The sequence below is a fragment of the Euprymna scolopes genome, chromosome 36, assembly GCF_053919585.1.
Source record: "Euprymna scolopes isolate OS-2025 chromosome 36, ASM5391958v1, whole genome shotgun sequence".
Lineage (NCBI taxonomy): Eukaryota > Metazoa > Mollusca > Cephalopoda > Sepiida > Sepiolidae > Euprymna > Euprymna scolopes.
This window is the reverse complement of record NC_136517.1, coordinates 58,006,070-58,025,184: the sequence shown is the minus strand read 5'-3', so window position 1 is coordinate 58,025,184 and position 19,115 is coordinate 58,006,070. Positions and strand designations below refer to the sequence as shown.

Sequence of the window (19,115 nt, the reverse complement as noted above, 5' to 3'; positions counted from 1 at the left end):
AAAGAAATATTTAAAGCAAGATCAAAACGAACCTTAAGGGTAATGTGGTAGCTTGCTCAATTCTTGGTTTCTTTTTCTCTTTGCTTTCCGATCCAAAGCCGAGTAATCCACTGTAAAAAAAAAAAAGAAAAAAAAAAGGAAATCAAAATTAGAAAGGAAGGGAAAAAAGAAGGGTTCTTGTTTAGCATTCCCTTATATTAACAAACACAAATAAAGAAAATCTGGCTGATGTACATACCCATGACAAAACAAAAATCTCATTCTGAAAATCATGTAAATTCATCAAGTAATTTTATTTTTATAAAGAAAATCATTTTTAAGCAGTTAATAGGAATTTGTACGCATTACAAGATAACTCCACAATAATTCAAAACTTGAGATTTATCTCCATTGTTTTGAGATTTTTTTTTCAAAATGGCAGGAAAGACAATTACTCCTTTGATACTCAAAGTTTGATTTTCTTATTGAAAAAAGGAATTCTGGACAAGAAACAAAAAGAGAACAATCTGATAATGAGAATTTTAAAAGAAAAGGAAAATATAATTTTAAAAAATCTAATTGAAGACATACAGAAGAAAGTTATAAAGCGAGAGAAAATGATTTTGATCTTATATACAAATTGAAGGTGAGCAACAAACAAAAAAAAAACAGAAAAAACTGATTATTTGTATTATTCAGATTATTGCTTTGATCTTGAGTGTCATTTTTTCAATGTTTTAGTCAATATAACCTCCAATCTTCTTGTCGAACTCAGGAATCTTTCTGTCCATCTCAGGAACCTGCACAGAATTTCAAACTCAACCCTTTATTTAATCCAGGGAACTATTGTATAACAGATAAAGTACTAAGTAAAATTCAGTTCTAAGTGACACTCTCTTCAAGGTTCAATCCTGAGTGTGGGCAATACTAAGATTACAATTGTGAATTACTTAAGACTGCTACCTGGTTATGGCTGACAAAGAACATGCTACCCTATGGATTAAATAAAGGGTTCTCTTTGAAATTTTGTACAGATTCCAGAGTTCAAGAGAAAGATTCCAGAGTTCAACAATATACAACTGAAGTCGGAGGTTACATCGGCCAAAACGTTGCGAGAAGATGAGAACAGAAGTCCGAATAATTTAAATGATACAGAGGAAAATAAATTTTCTTATTAATCTTCAAACTTTTAAATAATCTCACTCACCTGGCAGCAGATACAAAGGCGGATTTTAATTTACTAGCAACAGCATAGGCAACATCAGATAATATTGGCTGCATACTTCCCTGGTAAAAAAAAAAACAAAAACAATTAAATAATTTTAAGCAGTTGAAAAATGGTAAACTGTAAATTTAATTTGCCACGTGCACATAGAAAAAAATAAAAAATAAAAAAAAAGGGGATGTCTTTCCATAAAAATATCTAAAGTAGATTTTTTTGTAAATCTACAAATTTTTTTGGTTATAAGATTCTAATTGTTATTACTAATGTACTGATCTAATTATAAATTTTCCTAATGTCTGTGTGTGTGTGTGTGTGTGTGTGTCCGACGCGGTTTATAGGCAACCCACACAGGCTAGTTTGGTAGCGAAATGAAGCTAATGACCCAGCGGATGTTTTAGTGATATTTATATCCATGTTTGGTGTATGGAAATGCAAAAAAAAAATTGCAAAAAAATAACGATTTACTAAACAACGTTTTATTTACTGAATATTTTTCCAGTATTCACCCGAAGTTATTATCTCCCTTAGTAAGTTCGATTTACTCTCTGTGTGTGTGTGTGTGTGTGTGTGTGTGTGTGTGTGACGCGGTTTATCTCAGCCTACAGGCAACCTCCAGGCAAGTTAGGTACTGAAATGAAGCTTATGACTGAACGGATTTAGTGATATCTATGGATGTATGGAAATGCACAATGTATGGATATTTATATCATGGATGTATGGAAATGCAAAAAAAAAATAATAATAAATAAATAAAAATAAATAACGATTTACAAAACAACGTTTTATTCACTGGATATTTTTCTGGTACAACTTCCATATTTCATCCCAATATGGAATCGTCAGGTTAGAATACTACCTATCTCTAACCATGTATTGAACACTCTTGAAATAAATGCTGAAAACTGATGCACAAAACCATTATATCTCCTCATAATATTTTATGGAGATTATATATATATATATATATATATACTACCAAAAGTACCTGTTGTTGACTGAGGTCAAAAATAGCCTACAGAAAATGGACTCTGATTTATGAAAGTATGAATAGGTTATGAAAAGGAAGGGTTGTAAATTTGGGTTGAATTTGGGGGTATCAAAACCAAAGCAAAATATGATGAAAGTAAAAATAAAATGCATAAACCCCATAATTTATTATACCATACCTATTCACACTGGAACAGTTATCACAATATTCTGTGGATCTATATTAAAAAAACCTTGTTAAACTTTGTGACATATTTCCATTCTATGGAGGTCGGGTGCAAACGAACATCCCATAATTTTATTATACCATATTTCTTCAAACTGAAACATAATTATCAAAGTATACTTACACAGATAGATATGAAAAGTCTTTATTAAAGTTTGTGCCTATTTCCATTCTATGCAGGCCAGGTGCGAACACAGACCCCACAATTTTATTATACCATCCATATTTAAGTTAAAACATACTTATCAAAGTATTCTTATGTACATCTATATCAAAAACACTTGTAAACGTTTTTTTTTTTTTAACTTTTAAATTTTTTTATTTCCATACTTTGTGGACCAGGCGCGAACACAGACTGCACAATTTTAATGAACCACCATTCTGCCAGATCAAACATACCCATTCCTGTGTCTCGATACATCTTCTATCATTATATGTAATCAGTTTTCTGTAATAGTCAACCATATAGGAGCCTATTCGTGACCAGACACACACATTCAGCTTTATATTATAGATATACACACACACACTAGCAAAAGTTAGCTCTCTTTCTGATCACATATTTTTGCAAGCCTTGAAAGATGGTATCATAGTGAACAAACATATACTGCACTAACCCAAAGAAGGAGGTAATGACAAAGGATTATATCATGACAAACATACTACACTACTCTCTTCCTCCTAAAAAAGAGTTGGTATTGAAAGGATATTACATCAACAACAAAAAAAGATATTACATTGCTCCCCCACCTCTCCAATAAAAACAAGGAAAAGATAATCCTGGTAGGATATCATGATGAATGAATAAACATATTCTACACTGCCCCCTCCACCCAAAAAAGAAAAGAGTAATACTTAGAACGATGTTATAACAGCATAGATACTACACTATCTTTCACTAAAAAAAAAAAAAAAAAAAACATTAGATGATAGTCCTTGGGAATATGGTCTTATGACAACAGAAGAGATAATACATTACACCCACTTCCAAGAGAGAACTACTCACCCCCATTAAAAAATATTCCAATTGAATGTTTTTTTTCCATTCATTTTAAAATGTCTAATTATAAAAACATTTTTGTGGTTTCTTAGGCTTTTAATTAAAATCAAAATGGAGTAACTTTTGTTTTGTCCCCCCCCCCCATGTCAATGAAATTATTTTAATAAAAACGATTTATTTTTTATGTACATGTTTATTTAAAAAAACAAAAAAACTTGATTCAAGAATCTTAAGTAGAACGACCCCTGGAGTGAATGTAGTATTATGGTGATGGAGGACTCTAGCTGGGAATAGCTTAGAGTCATAAAATACAGTGACAAGGATGACTATAGACACCCGTCTCAAAAAAAAAGCAAAAAAAAAAAAAAAAAGCTTTTGAATGTCCATGTGCCTAATTTATTTATGACTTTTTTATGATTTTCGTGATTAAATTTTTCAACGTGGAGTAACTGTTCTCAGCATCCCAGCGACATTAAAGGTTTTACATATACCGTAAATTTAAAGCAAAAGATTTTGTGTAATTATCTCTTGAAAAATGAATGTCTTAGAAAGCATTTTAAAATGATATCTTTTTTGTTAAATCCCTTTTATATTAATAATTATACTATCACTATCGATAAAATTATTGCTTATACGAGAAAGTTTGTCAATAAAAATTAGAAATGTATATTACAGAATATTAATTCATTAGAAACTCTTCATCTAGAATATAAATCTCACCTGTCTGTTTAAATGTATGTATGTTTGTATATCTTGCAAAAACTTTTGACAGAGGCGACAGATTTTCACGAGATCAGTATCATTTTGAAGCTCGACCATTCAGACAACATACGAAAAAATGGCCAAAAACATTGAGTTGTTTTTTTTTCGCTGACATTTTTTGCAAATCATTCCATTGTGTAAATAATGTTGCATAAAAGGCGTTATTTCGACCGCCCATGACGTCACAACCACGGTAGGCTCATCGATCAGACAGTTTTTTTTTTTTTTCACCTCTTTTTCTTCTGGCGCGTTATGGGTTCGAGCTGCTAACTGTTTTTTTTTTTTTTTGTTCAACCAACACCCTTATACACATCTACACTTTCTTTTCCACCTTCGCGTCATGGGTTCGAGCCTGCCTGCCTACAAAAACTTTTTTTTTCGCTCAACTCACACCTCCAAACACCCAGGCAACACCGGGCACCCAGGCTAGTCTAATATATAAAAGGTAAAATGGACGCATGTGTTTGTGTATGTCCGTGAAAGGCTTTTTGTGTCGGTTAGATTCTGGGAGAAGTTTTCTTATACTTTCTAGATTAAGATTCGCAAATGGACATCGTCTCTTTTCTTTTGATTGAGTTTTAAAAAATTCCCTCGTTTCAAGTGTTTATTTATATGAAAAAGACAAACAAAGCAAAACTAATTGAACGCAAATGCCAACTCTCGGTCTTCGCCCAGATAGTATCTGTTCTGTAATTGGTCCTTGGTGAAGGTAGGGGAAACCCTTCATACTAAGACAATTGCTATTTATTTAGATACTGCCAGAGTGACCCATTTGGGGGGGGGGGTCTGCTTTACCCTCACATTAAAAACAACCTGGGAGGTTTAAAAGCAACGCCATTTCTGCAAATCATTTTTTTTTATTGACTGCGTTTAATTTGAATGCTTAACACTTCATGTCACATCATGACGTAGCGGTAAGATGTCAGGTTTTCTTTCACTTTCTTTTCCTCCCTTCATGTTGGGGGTTCAAGCCTGCCTGCTTACTACCACTTTGTTTTTTTTTTGGGGGGGGGGTTTACACACCTGCAAACACCCGGGCAACACTGGGAACCCAGGCTGCTAACAAATATGCAAATGATGGATAAGCATGGTTGTTTGGAGATTATTATATATACAGCATTTCAAAACATAATATTGTATCATTGAATTAAATAAGTAGAAACTGTTTTGACGTTGATATGATTAGGATAGATGAAAAAAAATTTTTTGCACTGATCCCATGACCAGCGCCGCCAATCATAACTTTCTGAACCAATAATTCTGAAAGGATGAAACACTAGTGTCTGTAAGTATTAAAAATTATTTTTTTTATAATTAATTTGCTGGTTAGAAATATCATAAGTCCCTTGAATTAATTCCATCCACTCTTATCTTGCAATCATATCAGATCCTTCTAATGCTCTAATAGATTTAAAAAATTAACTAGATTTGAACTGCCAAGATGTTTTTTGTTTGTTTGCAATATTGTAATGGCTACGATTTACCAGAAATCACTTAAAATCGTAAAAAAAAAATGATTTTCTATATAAAAAAAAAACACTTGATCAATTTACATGATTTTTGGAATATGATATTTTCATTCTGTGACGGGTCCATACATCATAAAAATTTTCTGGACAACCACCAAAACCTAATTCCAATACAATAAAACGTATATAAGTTTTCAATTTCATTTCATAAGTTTTCATCTCTTAATCAATGATCCAGAGAGATATGGACCAAGAACTTCATAACTACTACCCAGACAGACAGAAGAATATCCTTCACCAAGAAGAATCTGTTAACATACAGGAAGAATTCCCAACTAGCAGAAAAGTCAGTGCAATAACCAAAATCAGCGAATTATCTGATTCCAAGTAAATTTTCATTAATCAATCACTTTCATAATGTGTCTTTTTTTTTTTTAATTAAATGAACTAATAGGGAAATTATTAGTCAATTAAGAAATACAAAAATATATATATATTTTTAAAAGAAATGTAAAAAAATAAAAAATAATCTAAGAAAAATAAAGTAAAAAATATAACAAAAATATAAAACAAAAAAAACAATGTAAGAAAATAATTTTTAAAAAATTAATAATTTTAATAGATTAAAATAATTTGAATGTAAAAAAATATGTAAAACAAAATAAGGTAAAAAACATTGTAAAAGAAAAAATGAATGGAAAAAAAACAAAAAAAAACAAGCCAAAAAACAAATAGATGATATAAATGATCAAATAAAATGTGAAAAAAGTAAAAAAATGCCATAACATGGTTAAAAAAAAAAGTGTTAAAAGTATCTTTAAATACAAGTTTTTTTTTTTTAAACCCTTTTCACAAGCAATAGCTTTTATATTCAATGTAGGTTAACTTGCCAAAATAAACCAATTAATTATTATCCCTTTAACGGCATAACAAACATTTATTGGATTCAAGCAATTAATTTTGACATGGAACTTTCAGATTGATTTGTTTGACAATTTCTTATAACATTTTTTCATACTATTTATTTTAGTTTTAAAAATTTATAAATTAAAATTTAATTGTTAGCAATTAAAATTTTTATTAATAAACATAATATCTTCTAAAAAGTTAAATGTTTAGTAAAAACCTAGTTATTTGTTTAACATTTGGTTTAATTAATATTTCAGGGATTTTACAAAGAAAATCTAATTATTTGTATAACAAACACAAACGATATATTTAAACAGAGTGGGAGGGGGAGTCTTGCAAAATATTAGGAAGAAGTGAGGAATAGACAGTTTTAGGGATGATCACAATTTACCCACGAACATCAACATTAATTTTAAATGGTTATGAAAAAAGAAAATTTACAGAGAATATCAAAACCAAGTGTAAAGAAGAAGGAAACCTAAAATTAATCAGAACAGAAAAATTTCATTAAAAAAAAAAAAAAAACACATTCTGACTTACGAAAAGTGATGAAAAATAGATTTTTGCGCCATCTTTTGAATAAGCAGGCTAAAATATAAATTCATAAAATAAAAGATATACCAAAAATAAAATACTTCTCCCCAAAACGAAAATTATAAAATATCAACGATTGCTTAGTCAATTGAAATATTTTTTAAGACCATTGAAAATGATTTTGTAAAAAAAAAAAAAAAAAAGAAAGAAAAAAGAGGCATCATATCTTTTTTACCAAATTTTAATGTAGAAAATGTCCATGTAAAAAGTACATGTCCGGTGTCAGCACATAAAATGCAAGTTTTACAAGAATAAAGAATTCCTGCATCTCATCCGAGGAAAGAAGGAATGGCTAAGAGGATGGAAGTTGTTTTGTGAATGTCATTTCTGACTTACTAAAGATGGCTCTATATTTCTATTCTTCATATTCTGTATTTAGTGTCGCGAGTTTTGTTGACATCAGTGTATAATAAGCCTCTAATTTTGCTTGTATTTCAGGCCTTGAAATGGAAGATAAAGCAAAAGCACTACCAACATCTTATACGTGTTTTACTACAGAAAAAAAAAGTCTACAGAAATCTGCATAAAGATATGTATATAGGAAATGTTATAGAATGCATGTGCCCGAAATGGTTTGCTTGATTCCAAAAAGAAAATTTTTGAGTGAGAGATGCTCCTCACTCTGGTCGGCCAAAGATGACTGATAGTGAAAGCTTTTGTTGAACAAGATTGCCATTTGACCACCAGACAAATCAGATTTTGAAATAGAGCATGGATAATAAAATGCATAAATTTGGTCATGTTTTTAAACTTGATGTTTGGGTTTCTTCTTCCTATAAAAAAAAAAAAAAAAAAAAAAAAAAAAAACCATTTTTTGGGCCAATCTAATAGTATCTATTGATTATGCAGTGTTTGTTATTTCTGAATTTTTAATTTAATTTGGAATTGTCAAGTAGTATCTGGAGTGCAGAGATCACCATGAACAACCTAGGATGGATTGTCAGGCTCATTATTATAGTCCTCATCATGCAAAGCTACTAGGGTCGCATCATATATACAAGATCTGACATTCTCTAAGTAGATGGTAAAAACATTTTTGCATTCAATTGAACTAACCCAGCTACTTCAGTTGAATGAATTTGAAAGAAAGAGGGATGAATAAAGATCTAGCCAAAGATGTACTTTGTAGGATAATTTCTAAACATGACAGCATGTAAAATGGACGTTAAACTAAATATGATGATGTTATATTTTATGGATCCTATGTCGATGATGATTAAGTTAAGTAGTATGAATTTTGACAAGGGTCACACTGAGTGCATGGTGATAACCCAGATTTGTAAAACAGAATCATTTTCAGGGTTGAATAAGAGATGGGAGACAAAGTTGAGGCAGAAGGCAGAGGTCAAACGCCGTAAGCAAAACAGAGAGAGACGATGAAGAATGATGTAACATTTTTGAGTGGAGAGAAAATTAAGGTTTTCAAATCAGTCTCCATGGAAGCCATGCGCGTGAGCCACCACCAATAATGGAGCAATAATTTTATTGAAATGTTACCTCAAGTCTCTGTCCACCTGCATCACTCATTTCAGTAAGTTAAAAAACTAAGTAAATAATTAGTTAAGGGGACATTAGTTTCTTTTTCCTTGTGTCATTCTCTGCAAATAAAATCTTAAAGAAAACTCAGCAAACATCTTATTTGTGTCACCATTCTATCATTATGAAAAATAGTTTTATTTGTCTTAGTTAAATAGATGGGAAAATCGATGAACACTCATGAAAATGCACCAAAGAGAAACAGTGATGTGAAGCAAGACAATAAAAGACCCATATAAATACCCTCCAAGTAAGCATAAAAACTTTATTACTGAAAATGTTATAATGTATGAGTTTTGAGTTGTTTTTTCTTCATTAAAAGAATAATAAATTGGATTATTAGGTAAGATAAAACAAAAGTGCAATAAATAAAATGTGAATAAGAATTTCATAAAGTTATATTTTAATAAATTACAATAAACACTGCCTTTGGAGAAAAGTGAGCTCTCTCTACTATGCTAGAAAATTACTTAACAGCTGAGAATATCCTATACCTCTACAAGGCCACCATTCACTCATGCGTTGTTATTATTATGAGTATTGTTTCCACATCTGGGCTGGTACATCTGTCACTAACCTCTCACTTTACACTTGTTCAAAAAAAAATAAATAAATAAAAAATAAAGAGTCTTTAACCTAATAGGTCCTGCACTGTCGACCAAATTCCAACCTCTATGTCATCGGCAAAATGTTGCATTCCTGTGTTTTTTTACAAATATTTTAATGGAATGTATTCCAATGAACTTAAAACACTTGTACTCCTTGACATAAATGATAGACAGCAAAATTCCACCCCTACATTGTAGAGATCCCTAAATGGTAGAAAACCTTCTACTCTAATAGTTTCTTCCCTCAAACTGCTAGTAGACTCCTGTATTCCTGCTTCCCTGACTGTAGAAGTTCAAGCATAATGCCAACAGACAATTAACTGCTCGGTTCCCTACATAGTATACCGGTAGATTTGGTCCCAAATAGTAGGCTCTTACATCCAAGTCGGATAAGTAAAAAAAAGAAAATCGTAACCATTCATTACTATGACTAATAATGCACTATCTAAGAGCTCTTCGTTCAAACTCCTCAAACATGAACTGGAGAAAATACACTGAAGACACAAAACTAAAATGGGTTCTCCGTATTATGCTAGAAAATTACTCATGCCTAAAAATATCCTTTACTTCTACAAAGCTACTATTTAACCAATAAGCATGGAGTATTGTTGCCACATCTGGGTTGATGCATCCACCACTAGTTTCTTCCTCTTGAGGTCAAGAGTTTCCAATCTAATAGGTTCCGCACTATCAGCCAAGCTTCAATCCTGTCCCATCACTACAATCTTTCATACATGTGCCTGCTTTACAAGCACTTTAATAAAATGTGCTTTGATAAACTCGTTGCACTTGTACTTCCTCGATATACATACCTCCAGCAAACTCATCTAGCAGCAAAGTAACTTAGATGTCGAGAAGTCTTCTACTCTAATAGTTTCTTCCCTCGGATAGCTAGACTTTAGTATTCCCTTCCTATTTTCTTCTGACTGTACTAACATGTAGAAATTTAAATGTAATGTAAACAAACATTTTATTGTTCAACTTTCTACATAGTGTCCTTGTAGATAAATATAGTCATAAATAGTAGCCCCACGTGTTCAAGTAGCAATATGCTCTGTTTGTAGTGAACAAGAAAAAAACAAAATGTTTAAATAGTTATTTTTTGCATGCATGAAATTTGTAGAAAACAAAAATGATTGCATTTTTATAAGATGCTTAGTAGACTTACCTCTTCAGCATAAAAGAAACCAACATAAGGGAAAGCCCCGGCTGTTATATATAGAGATGTGGCCGGAGGTGATAAACGGACAGCAGAATAAAACCCTTTTACGTTCGATGCAATGGTCATTTGAGTGAATGCACTTGGACTGCAAACTCCTGAGATGTAACAAAGAGAACAAACATAAGTAATGAATTTCAGGTCTTGTCCAGAATTTTTAAAAAAGTAAAAAATCTGTATTATATATGTATCAGTAATAGAACAAAAATATTGTATCATATTCTAAAAATCACATAAATTGATTAAGTAGTTTTATTTTATAAAGAAAATCATTTTTAAACAATGAATTGGAATTCATAGGTATTGCAACATAAATCTAATAAGTATGAATTATTGTTGAGTTATCTCCTATTTTTTTAAAGATTGTTTTCAAAATAACGGCCAGACAGCTGCTCTTTGGTTGCTCATAAAATTTGTTTTTCTTATTTAAAAATAAAACTACTCGATCAATTTATGTAATTTTTTAAATATGATATTTTCATTTCGTTGTGGGTATGTACATATGGATACAGATTTTTCTTTACTTTTTAATATGGGGGGGGGGATTCTGGAAAAGAATGGAATATTCTTATTACATCATAATAGTCTACTCCTACTACTTTACTATTTATTTTATAACCCAAAGATACTCAAAATGCGAGGTTCCAGATGAGCCACTTTCTAGAGTCATGGAGCTCTAAAGAGTATCATCTAATTAAACTAATTATCAGTTGTTCTTGATGGAACAAGATTACCTGTGGGGGAGGTAGAAAAATATGACTACTACAATACTAATAACAGCAATGATATTAATGTGATAATTAGTAATAACTATAACAATGATCGCTGTATTTATTATGAAAGGGAGTTATTCATATACATATTAGATTTGAAATGTATATCTTGGTTGCTTTTGGAATTCAAGGCGGAGTTTGTTTTCACAGTTAGTGATTTATGAAAATTAGTACTTTAAGTTTGTAAAAATAAAAAATTGGTTTGGTTATTTACAAAAACAGGTAAAAAAATTATTTAAACAGATTAACAACCATTTAATGACATAAAATGTTAGTTATATACTAACCTCCACTACACTGGTCAAAAATTTGATCTTGGTCATAAAATGCCCATTTCTTATAGGCTAAAGGCGGAGCTTGCAAGAATGTATCACTATGGCTCGCTGCAGCTGAAAAAACAAATTAAAAAAAAAAAAAAGGTAAATTCATGATGTAAAATAGTTTATTTGTTTATGTATACAGGATGTTGCAGCAATATCAGGTACTTGACAAAAAGAAAATAGACAATAACATTAAAAGTTATATATGCAGAGACTCAACAGTTTATTCATCAATAAAGTTACATATTACATTATTTTTCAATTTAACAGTTGCCAGCAGAAACAAGTATCTCAAGGCGAAATGAGTCAGGCGCTTTATTGACCATGTCCTTGTCTATAGTGCTGACTGCCTTCATGACGGCAGACTTCAGAGAGTCAACAGTGTTTTGGGTGTGCTTGTTGGTCTTGATCTCAATCACAACCCAAAAAGAAATAGCCAAAGAGGTTGCAATCAGATGAGGAGGGCAGCCACAAGTCTGGCGATAGTGATGAAAAACACTACTGAGCACACATGTCCGGATTATTTCGGCATTGTATGACATTTAACAACAATCTCATCCATCCAGGGCTTCACCTTGCTACTCAGCACCTCCTGGTGTTTTGCTTACTTTATACCATGTGTAACACCGTGTGTGTGTGTGTGTGTGTGTGTGTTTAAAGTTAAATTATAACATAAACTAAATATTAAGTGGATAAGGATAATCATTAATTTTAAAATAAAAATCATAATTTCAAGGCTGTTCTTCTGCGAGATTCTTCCAGCCGCAAGAGCTTACTAATAGAGCGTAATAAAATCTGTCACACTTTCAAAAGAACTAACTCTAGACAAAACTAATGTAAAACATTTATTTAACTTGAGCTTTATTCAAAATCACTTGCGCAGTTTATGGGTTATACTATTTTGTAGATAGGATTTTTAAATTAAATTCAATTTTTACAGTATCCTGTTTATTAAATTGTCAAGTGAAAGTACAGAACAACAACCCGCTCTTATGTTAAGAAAAGCTTTCTAAATAATAACATTATCAATTCAGCATGGGTCATAAACTGCACAATTACTGACTATTCTTTTAAGTCCCTACTTATGAAGGCAAAACTCCATTCACAGATAAGGTTTAATGAGAGAGATGGATTGTCAGTTGAAGAATATTATGAGAAGATCGAAAATGATGAATGGATTGAACAAAATGTTATTACTAATAAAGAGGGTTTAATCATTTATTAGGCAAATCATTTAATATTTTTAAACCTTTATTAATGGTTGTATATCACTGGAGGGTAAAGTTGCGTATTGTATCCAGGGACAGATTCAGAAAGGATCCTGACAGGTAAAATATTAAACTGGTACATCAGCTAGTGTATATATTAAGGCTGGGTTAACAAGTGCTTTGAGCATAACAGGAAGTATCACAGACAAAAAAAAAAAAAAAAAAAATCAGCAGAGGTCAACTTGCTGTTCCAAAGTGAAATTGGCTAAGTTGTTGGAATATATTATTTAGAAGATATTACGTAACATGGCTCTGAGATAGTGGGTGATAGAAACAAAGGCAGTACAGGAAAGCACGCAATGCATTCAAACATATAAACGAAACGAGCTGACAACATGAGTAATTATTAATTTCTATCTTTCTTTTCCCCCGCTCCCACTATTGATCAGTGATTTTGAACAAAGATAAGGTTGAATAAATGTTCAATATCTTACAGTTTTCTAAGAAGTATAAATGAGAGATTTGATTACAGGATAGCAATTCCTTGGTCTGGAAGGATTACACAGAAATACGTAGGAGAACAAGTACGAGCCAAGGTATGAACTTTAGTGTGTCTGTAATGATTTTGGCAACTTGGTTACTGCATGTATGACACAAGGTTGAGAATAACAGCAACTAGTGGGCGATTCTATATGGCAAAATCTACAACCCATCTAATAACTACATCAAAACCATACCTGTTGAGGTCAGTATGTTTTATTATTCAAGTGCTAATCCTTCACCAAAATCATGCAACTGTGGAAATGTTATGAATGACAAGTCAATCGGATACCCTGAATTGTCTAAAATTCAAAGTGATTACCTGAAGCAACAACATAAGGAAATGGAAAACTGGTATTATGTTTTAGAATTTTTTTTTTTTATAAGGATTGATAATTTGTTTTTATTTTGTTATTTTCACATTTTGGCTGATGTAACCTCTAACTTTCTTTAAGTGCATCTTGTCAAACTTAGGAATCTATAAAGAATTTCAGACTGAACCCAATAACGATATTAGGTAAGACTATGAAGGTGTTCCAACAGTAATGCCTCCTATTTTTTATTCCACCTGAATGGATCAGAGGAGATTACAAATTGCATTGTTGTGAAGACTGATTTTATGCATTTATAACGCAAGTTTCATTTCTTTGTTGTAGATATTGACAGTGTGAGACTAAAAAAGCAACTTTATCATGAAAGTGCATCAGAAGCAGAGATGTGTCATTGAATTCTTGGTAAAAGCGCATTGAGAATAGTGGTGACTATGTAGAAAAATAAATTCTGGAGCACAAAAAATTGTTCATTTTAATGGTACCACTCCAGTCTTCAAAGCTCAGCAACTTTTTGATTAAAAAAAAAAAATAAAATAAATAAAAAATAGGAGGCTTCAATTTTGGAAAAACCCTCATACTTCTAAGTAACAGCTTTCTGGCAGTTGAGAGTTCAACCCTCACTACAGATGATACTAACTAATAATAAAAATTATTTAACACTTTTAAACAGTTACAGCTGACAGAATGAGAACAATCTACCCCCACAAATTAAAAAAGAACTATAGGATTTAGTTAAAAATTCCAAGCAGAATTTCAAGTTTAACAAGAAGCACTAAAAAAATGATTGGAATCAAGTAGCTTTATCTAAAAATGAGAAAATCAAATTTTATGGTTAAATGACGATTGACAATATCTTAACACCATTTTGTAGGAAAAGAGTAAATAATTCTAAATAATTTAAACTTCAGTGAAATTTTAGAAATTCATTTTTAACAAGGGGAAAGGGGTAGTTATTGGAAAAACTTAAATTCGTTTAAAAATTACTTTCTTTATAAAATTAAAACTACTTGATCAATTTGCGTGCGTTTTCATGTACAATATTTTCTTTCCGTCGTAAAGATTTTTTTTTTCTTGAAAGGGGGGGGGTATCAATAGTCCAAACAATCCAAGTAATAGAAAAGCAAAGAGAAGATGAACAGATATAATAATCCAACAAAATAAAAAAATCTTAATGTGTTGCAAAGAAAAAAAAAAAAAAAAAAAAAAAAAAATGGAGGATAAATCTGCCACCAAAAGTCTGAAGAGAATACCAAGAATAAAGAAATATAAACAAATTAACAAGCAACCACCAAGGTGAAGACTTAGTTCCACAAAAGCTTTGTGCCAGTAGATAAACCAAATAATGCCTGAAAGAGTAGAGTAGTGACAACAAAATCATCGTCTACCCACTAATGAAGCCCTTCCAAACCCAAATAAAGGTTTATCCAGTGAATCAACTTTTGTGTTGCACAAAGCATATCTCTAAAATTATCATGAAGGATAAAGTTACCTTGGTATCACTTAGCAGAACATACACTAGCCCAATTGTCGTGAAGTGAAAACAAAAGGAAGAACAAAAGTAGAGGAAATAAGGTTAGTAGAAAGACAATGGTAGGGGAAGCTGGTTCACCAGGGAGCATAAAGACTGTCTGACATAGGATTATTAATAAAGGTGTAGTGGTGACTGAGAAAAAAAAAAAAAAAAAAAAAAAAAAATCAAACATGGCGATCAATATATTTAGTTAGTTTAGGGATAGTTTACAGTTGAGGATAGCAGATGACAGTTGGTGGATCAGAAGTCCTCCGATAGAGATCAGAGTGATTGGAATCAAAGCCAGACAAAAGTAGATCAGGCAGAGAAGAAAACCATTGGGAATTGACACAACTGGACAGCTAGAGGTGGACAAAGTTTGAGGTCCCTTTTTCTACGCTATGTGACAGTATCACACACACAAAGTCCCATAGCTCAACTGAGTTATATCAAGAACTAGAGAACTAGTGTTGCTTTTATTATGGCGGTGCCACCAAGGTGATCATCAGATCACGCATACAGCTATAACATGATCACACTTAAAATTTGCATCATAAGTCTGTAACTCCGATCTTGCTCAAAACATTGACTGCTTGAAAACTGTTCAGAGATGTACAACAAAGCACATTACACAACCATCATGCAACAACAACGCTAACCACCATTTCGATCCCCAACACATGTGAAGATATTTTTAAAAAATCTTCAAACAGCACAGCTCCCATGATTTTTTAAAACATTTTGTCATGCTCAGAATTGCTGAAGTATTGAACTGCCTACATTAGACACCTGCATCGTTTAAATGCATCATGCCACTCGTAGCGGATTCACATTATTTAATATTTCTTGTTTTGGCTCCAACAGAAAAATCAATTTAAAGTTTTGTTTCTCCCAGCTAAAAAAAAAAAAATGACATCATTTGTCATCTCAAACTCATACCTTTGTTTTGTCTATACTACTTAACCATCCTCAACACTGAAAATGATTCTGCTTTGCAGATTTGGATTATAATGCACTCAGTGTGACCCTTGTCAAAATCCACACTAGCTAACTTAATTGTTACTAATATAGGGTCCTTAGTATGTAACACAGGTACACAGAAAGAGAGTTTTTTTGCAGGGGTGGTAGTTAGAAGAATACTTGTTGTGAATATTTTACATAAAAGGGAGATCACGCTGGATGAACATTGGAACATTCTCACTCGATATAACAAAAGAAAGAAAAAGGCATTAGTAAAGCAGAGATTTACAAACAAATAAAAGTTTTCAGCTTGGAAGAATTATTGTTAACCATTAGTAATGATCTAAAAAAGTATTATTGGAATTACATAAATGCAAATTTTAGTTCTTGTCTAGAATTCCCTCCTCATAAAAAAAAAAAAAGAAAGAGAAATCTATAAGATTTATGTGACGAAACGAAAATATATTCCAAATATCATGTAAATTGATCAAGTATTTATATTTTTATAAAGAAAATCATTTTTTTAAGCATTTGTTGGGAATTTGTAGGCATTGCAAAACGTACATTTTGCAAATTTGAATTATTGTTGAGTTATCTCTTTATTTTTTTTTAAAACAGTTTTTAAATTATTTTAAAAATTGTGAATAAGATAGTATCTGCTCTTCTATTACTCATAAAATTTGATTTTCTCATTTAAAAATGAAACTACTTAATTTACGTAATTTTTGGATACAATATTTTTGTTTCGTCACAAGTACGTACATCATATAGATTTTTCTTTAATTTTGTTTTTTTTAATACAGAGGAAATTCTGGGGGGGGGGGGGAAACAGGAAAAAAAAAAAAAAAAAAACAGACTTTTATAGTCTTCATTTATTGTGTTCTCAAAAAGCAACAGTCCCAGCTTCCTTTGAACTCCGAATACTTTGTTGCTTGTGCAAAAAAAGATTTTGAAGACAAAAACAAAGAATTTGTTGAAAAACTCACTTCTTTCATGCAAGTCAGTAGAGCAATTGAATCTAGAATTTAACGCTTTACCTCTTGCTACTTGGTTACGGCAAGCTCTCAATGATTGAAACAAACTGAACCCATCAATAGTAAGGAAGGCCTTTTTGTAGAGAATCATCAACTCTTCATGCTGGAATTGAAACAGTAACAACTTTAATGTAAACATTCATTTACAAAATACAATTAGGAAAAAAAATGATTTAGATTTTGATTATTTAAGGTTGCTTGTTGGGTTTACAATAGATTAACTCTTGTTGGGGGGGGGACTAAGTGGTTAACGACACTGACTGATAATCTGAGTGTGCAAAGTTAAAATCCAGTTCATTCCACAGAAACACTTTCATTCAAGATGTTGGCAACCTTCAAACAGTTCTTCCCATAAGTAACCAGTATCTTTCTAGAAGAATTCTAGCTAACTATAATGATAACAATAATCATAAGTGCAGTTCTTTTGTTTTATGGCATATTAACCCTTTTCGGGTTATTTAATACCAAATCCAGTAATTTTGGAAAAAAGTTCTTATGCTTCAAGTTCTTTATATATTAAAATAAACTTTTGATCAAGAAGCCAGTATCTTAAGACTGGCTGATCTGGTAGCACCAGTATCAGATTCATACAAAACGAATGAACAATTGTTATGGCATTTTATTTTACGTCAAAACCGTTTGTAGATTAATTTTTTTTCATAGAAATAGCTTTTGTAAAGAACAATGTGATCAGAACTGTGGTAGTCCAAGTACTCAACAGACTCCTGAAATTTGTAATAATTCATATACTATTTATATCTTGTATACTAGTGTACACCACCTTTTCAAAAATGACAGAAAAAAATTATGCTTCACCTGTGTTCAGCATCTAGATATATTACTAAAATATTCATATAAAATCATAGAACTGCATTAGTACTTTTATCCAGAATTTATTAAAAACACAAAAAATAAAGAAAAAAATTGCATGGTATGTGTACCTGTGACAAAACAATATCATATTCCAAAAATCATATAAACTACTTGATTAATCAAGTAGTTTGATTTTTAAATAAGAAAATCAATTTTTTTGACTAACTGGAGCAGTCTTCTCTGCAATTTTGAAAACTAAAAAAAAAAAAAAAAAAAAAAGTTGAAAACTCAATAATTCAAACTTGTGACATTTATGTTGTAATGGCCATGAATTCCCATTAATCGCCTAAAAATGATTTTCTTTCTGAAAATAAAACTACTTGATCAATTCACGTGATTTTTGAAATATCATTTTTTTGTTTCGTCATGGGTACGTATATCATACAGATTTTTATTTTTGTTTTTTAATACAGGAGAATTTATAAGCAAGAATCAATTTTCATATTGTAATCTAATTAGAAAAAAAGAGTAATTGACAGCATGCACACAACTTTTTACCTTGTCTCATATTCTTCACTGCCTTTCCTCTCGCCTTCGGTCTTTTAGGGCAGTTAATTCATTGACATGCATATCAAACTATACATATAAATTATTATTATTATTATTATTATTATTATAATATCTGAAGAGCTTAAGAACACTAACAAACACCTTGTAGAATCAAGAATGCGCTTACCTTCCCTCTCCACCATTATGGACCATTTAACTAATTTCAACATATTTATTCAGTAGCAATTAGTCGTATGCTAATTGCCATTGGACCAGCCTACAATTAGTCAGAGATGGTGGATTTTTCTATTTTGAGGCGCCTGATTGGCTAAACATGCGAGGAGGGACAGGTGCCACTCTACAAATGCCAGCTGCTCTGGTATTCAGGGGTTTTTGCTGTTCTAGACTTCTGCCAGGAACTACACTGTCAATTATCGCATCCATTCAGCACAACATCTTCATTGGATTAGCTGGCTCACCCTAGCAATATTCTACACACCTACTGTTGACTTTTTACTATAAAGTGAAGGATTTCTTTTAGAATTAATTCTAGGCAGACATG

At 31.5% G+C, this 19,115-nt stretch overlaps 1 protein-coding gene across 10 annotated transcripts in view; it reads right to left on the bottom strand.

Annotated features, from left to right (window-relative positions):
* Positions 1–19,115, bottom strand: part of LOC145260522 (rab3 GTPase-activating protein non-catalytic subunit-like) — a 173,746-nt gene that overhangs the window by 109,958 nt on the left and 44,673 nt on the right. For 4 of the 10 annotated variants that reach the window (XM_080118657.1, XM_080118658.1, XM_080118659.1 and 1 more), the window contains exons 7-12: positions 17,144–17,294; positions 11,575–11,676; positions 10,464–10,612; positions 7,098–7,145; positions 1,187–1,266; positions 33–110 (exon numbers count right to left, since the gene is read on the bottom strand). In XM_080118657.1, the coding sequence (XP_079974783.1) occupies positions 33–110; positions 1,187–1,266; positions 7,098–7,145; positions 10,464–10,612; positions 11,575–11,676; positions 17,144–17,294 (608 nt within the window). The remainder of the gene's footprint in view (positions 1–32; positions 111–1,186; positions 1,267–7,097; positions 7,146–10,463; positions 10,613–11,574; positions 11,677–17,143; positions 17,295–19,115) is intronic. The other 6 variants (XM_080118664.1, XM_080118666.1, XM_080118667.1 and 3 more) reach the window with 3 other exon arrangements.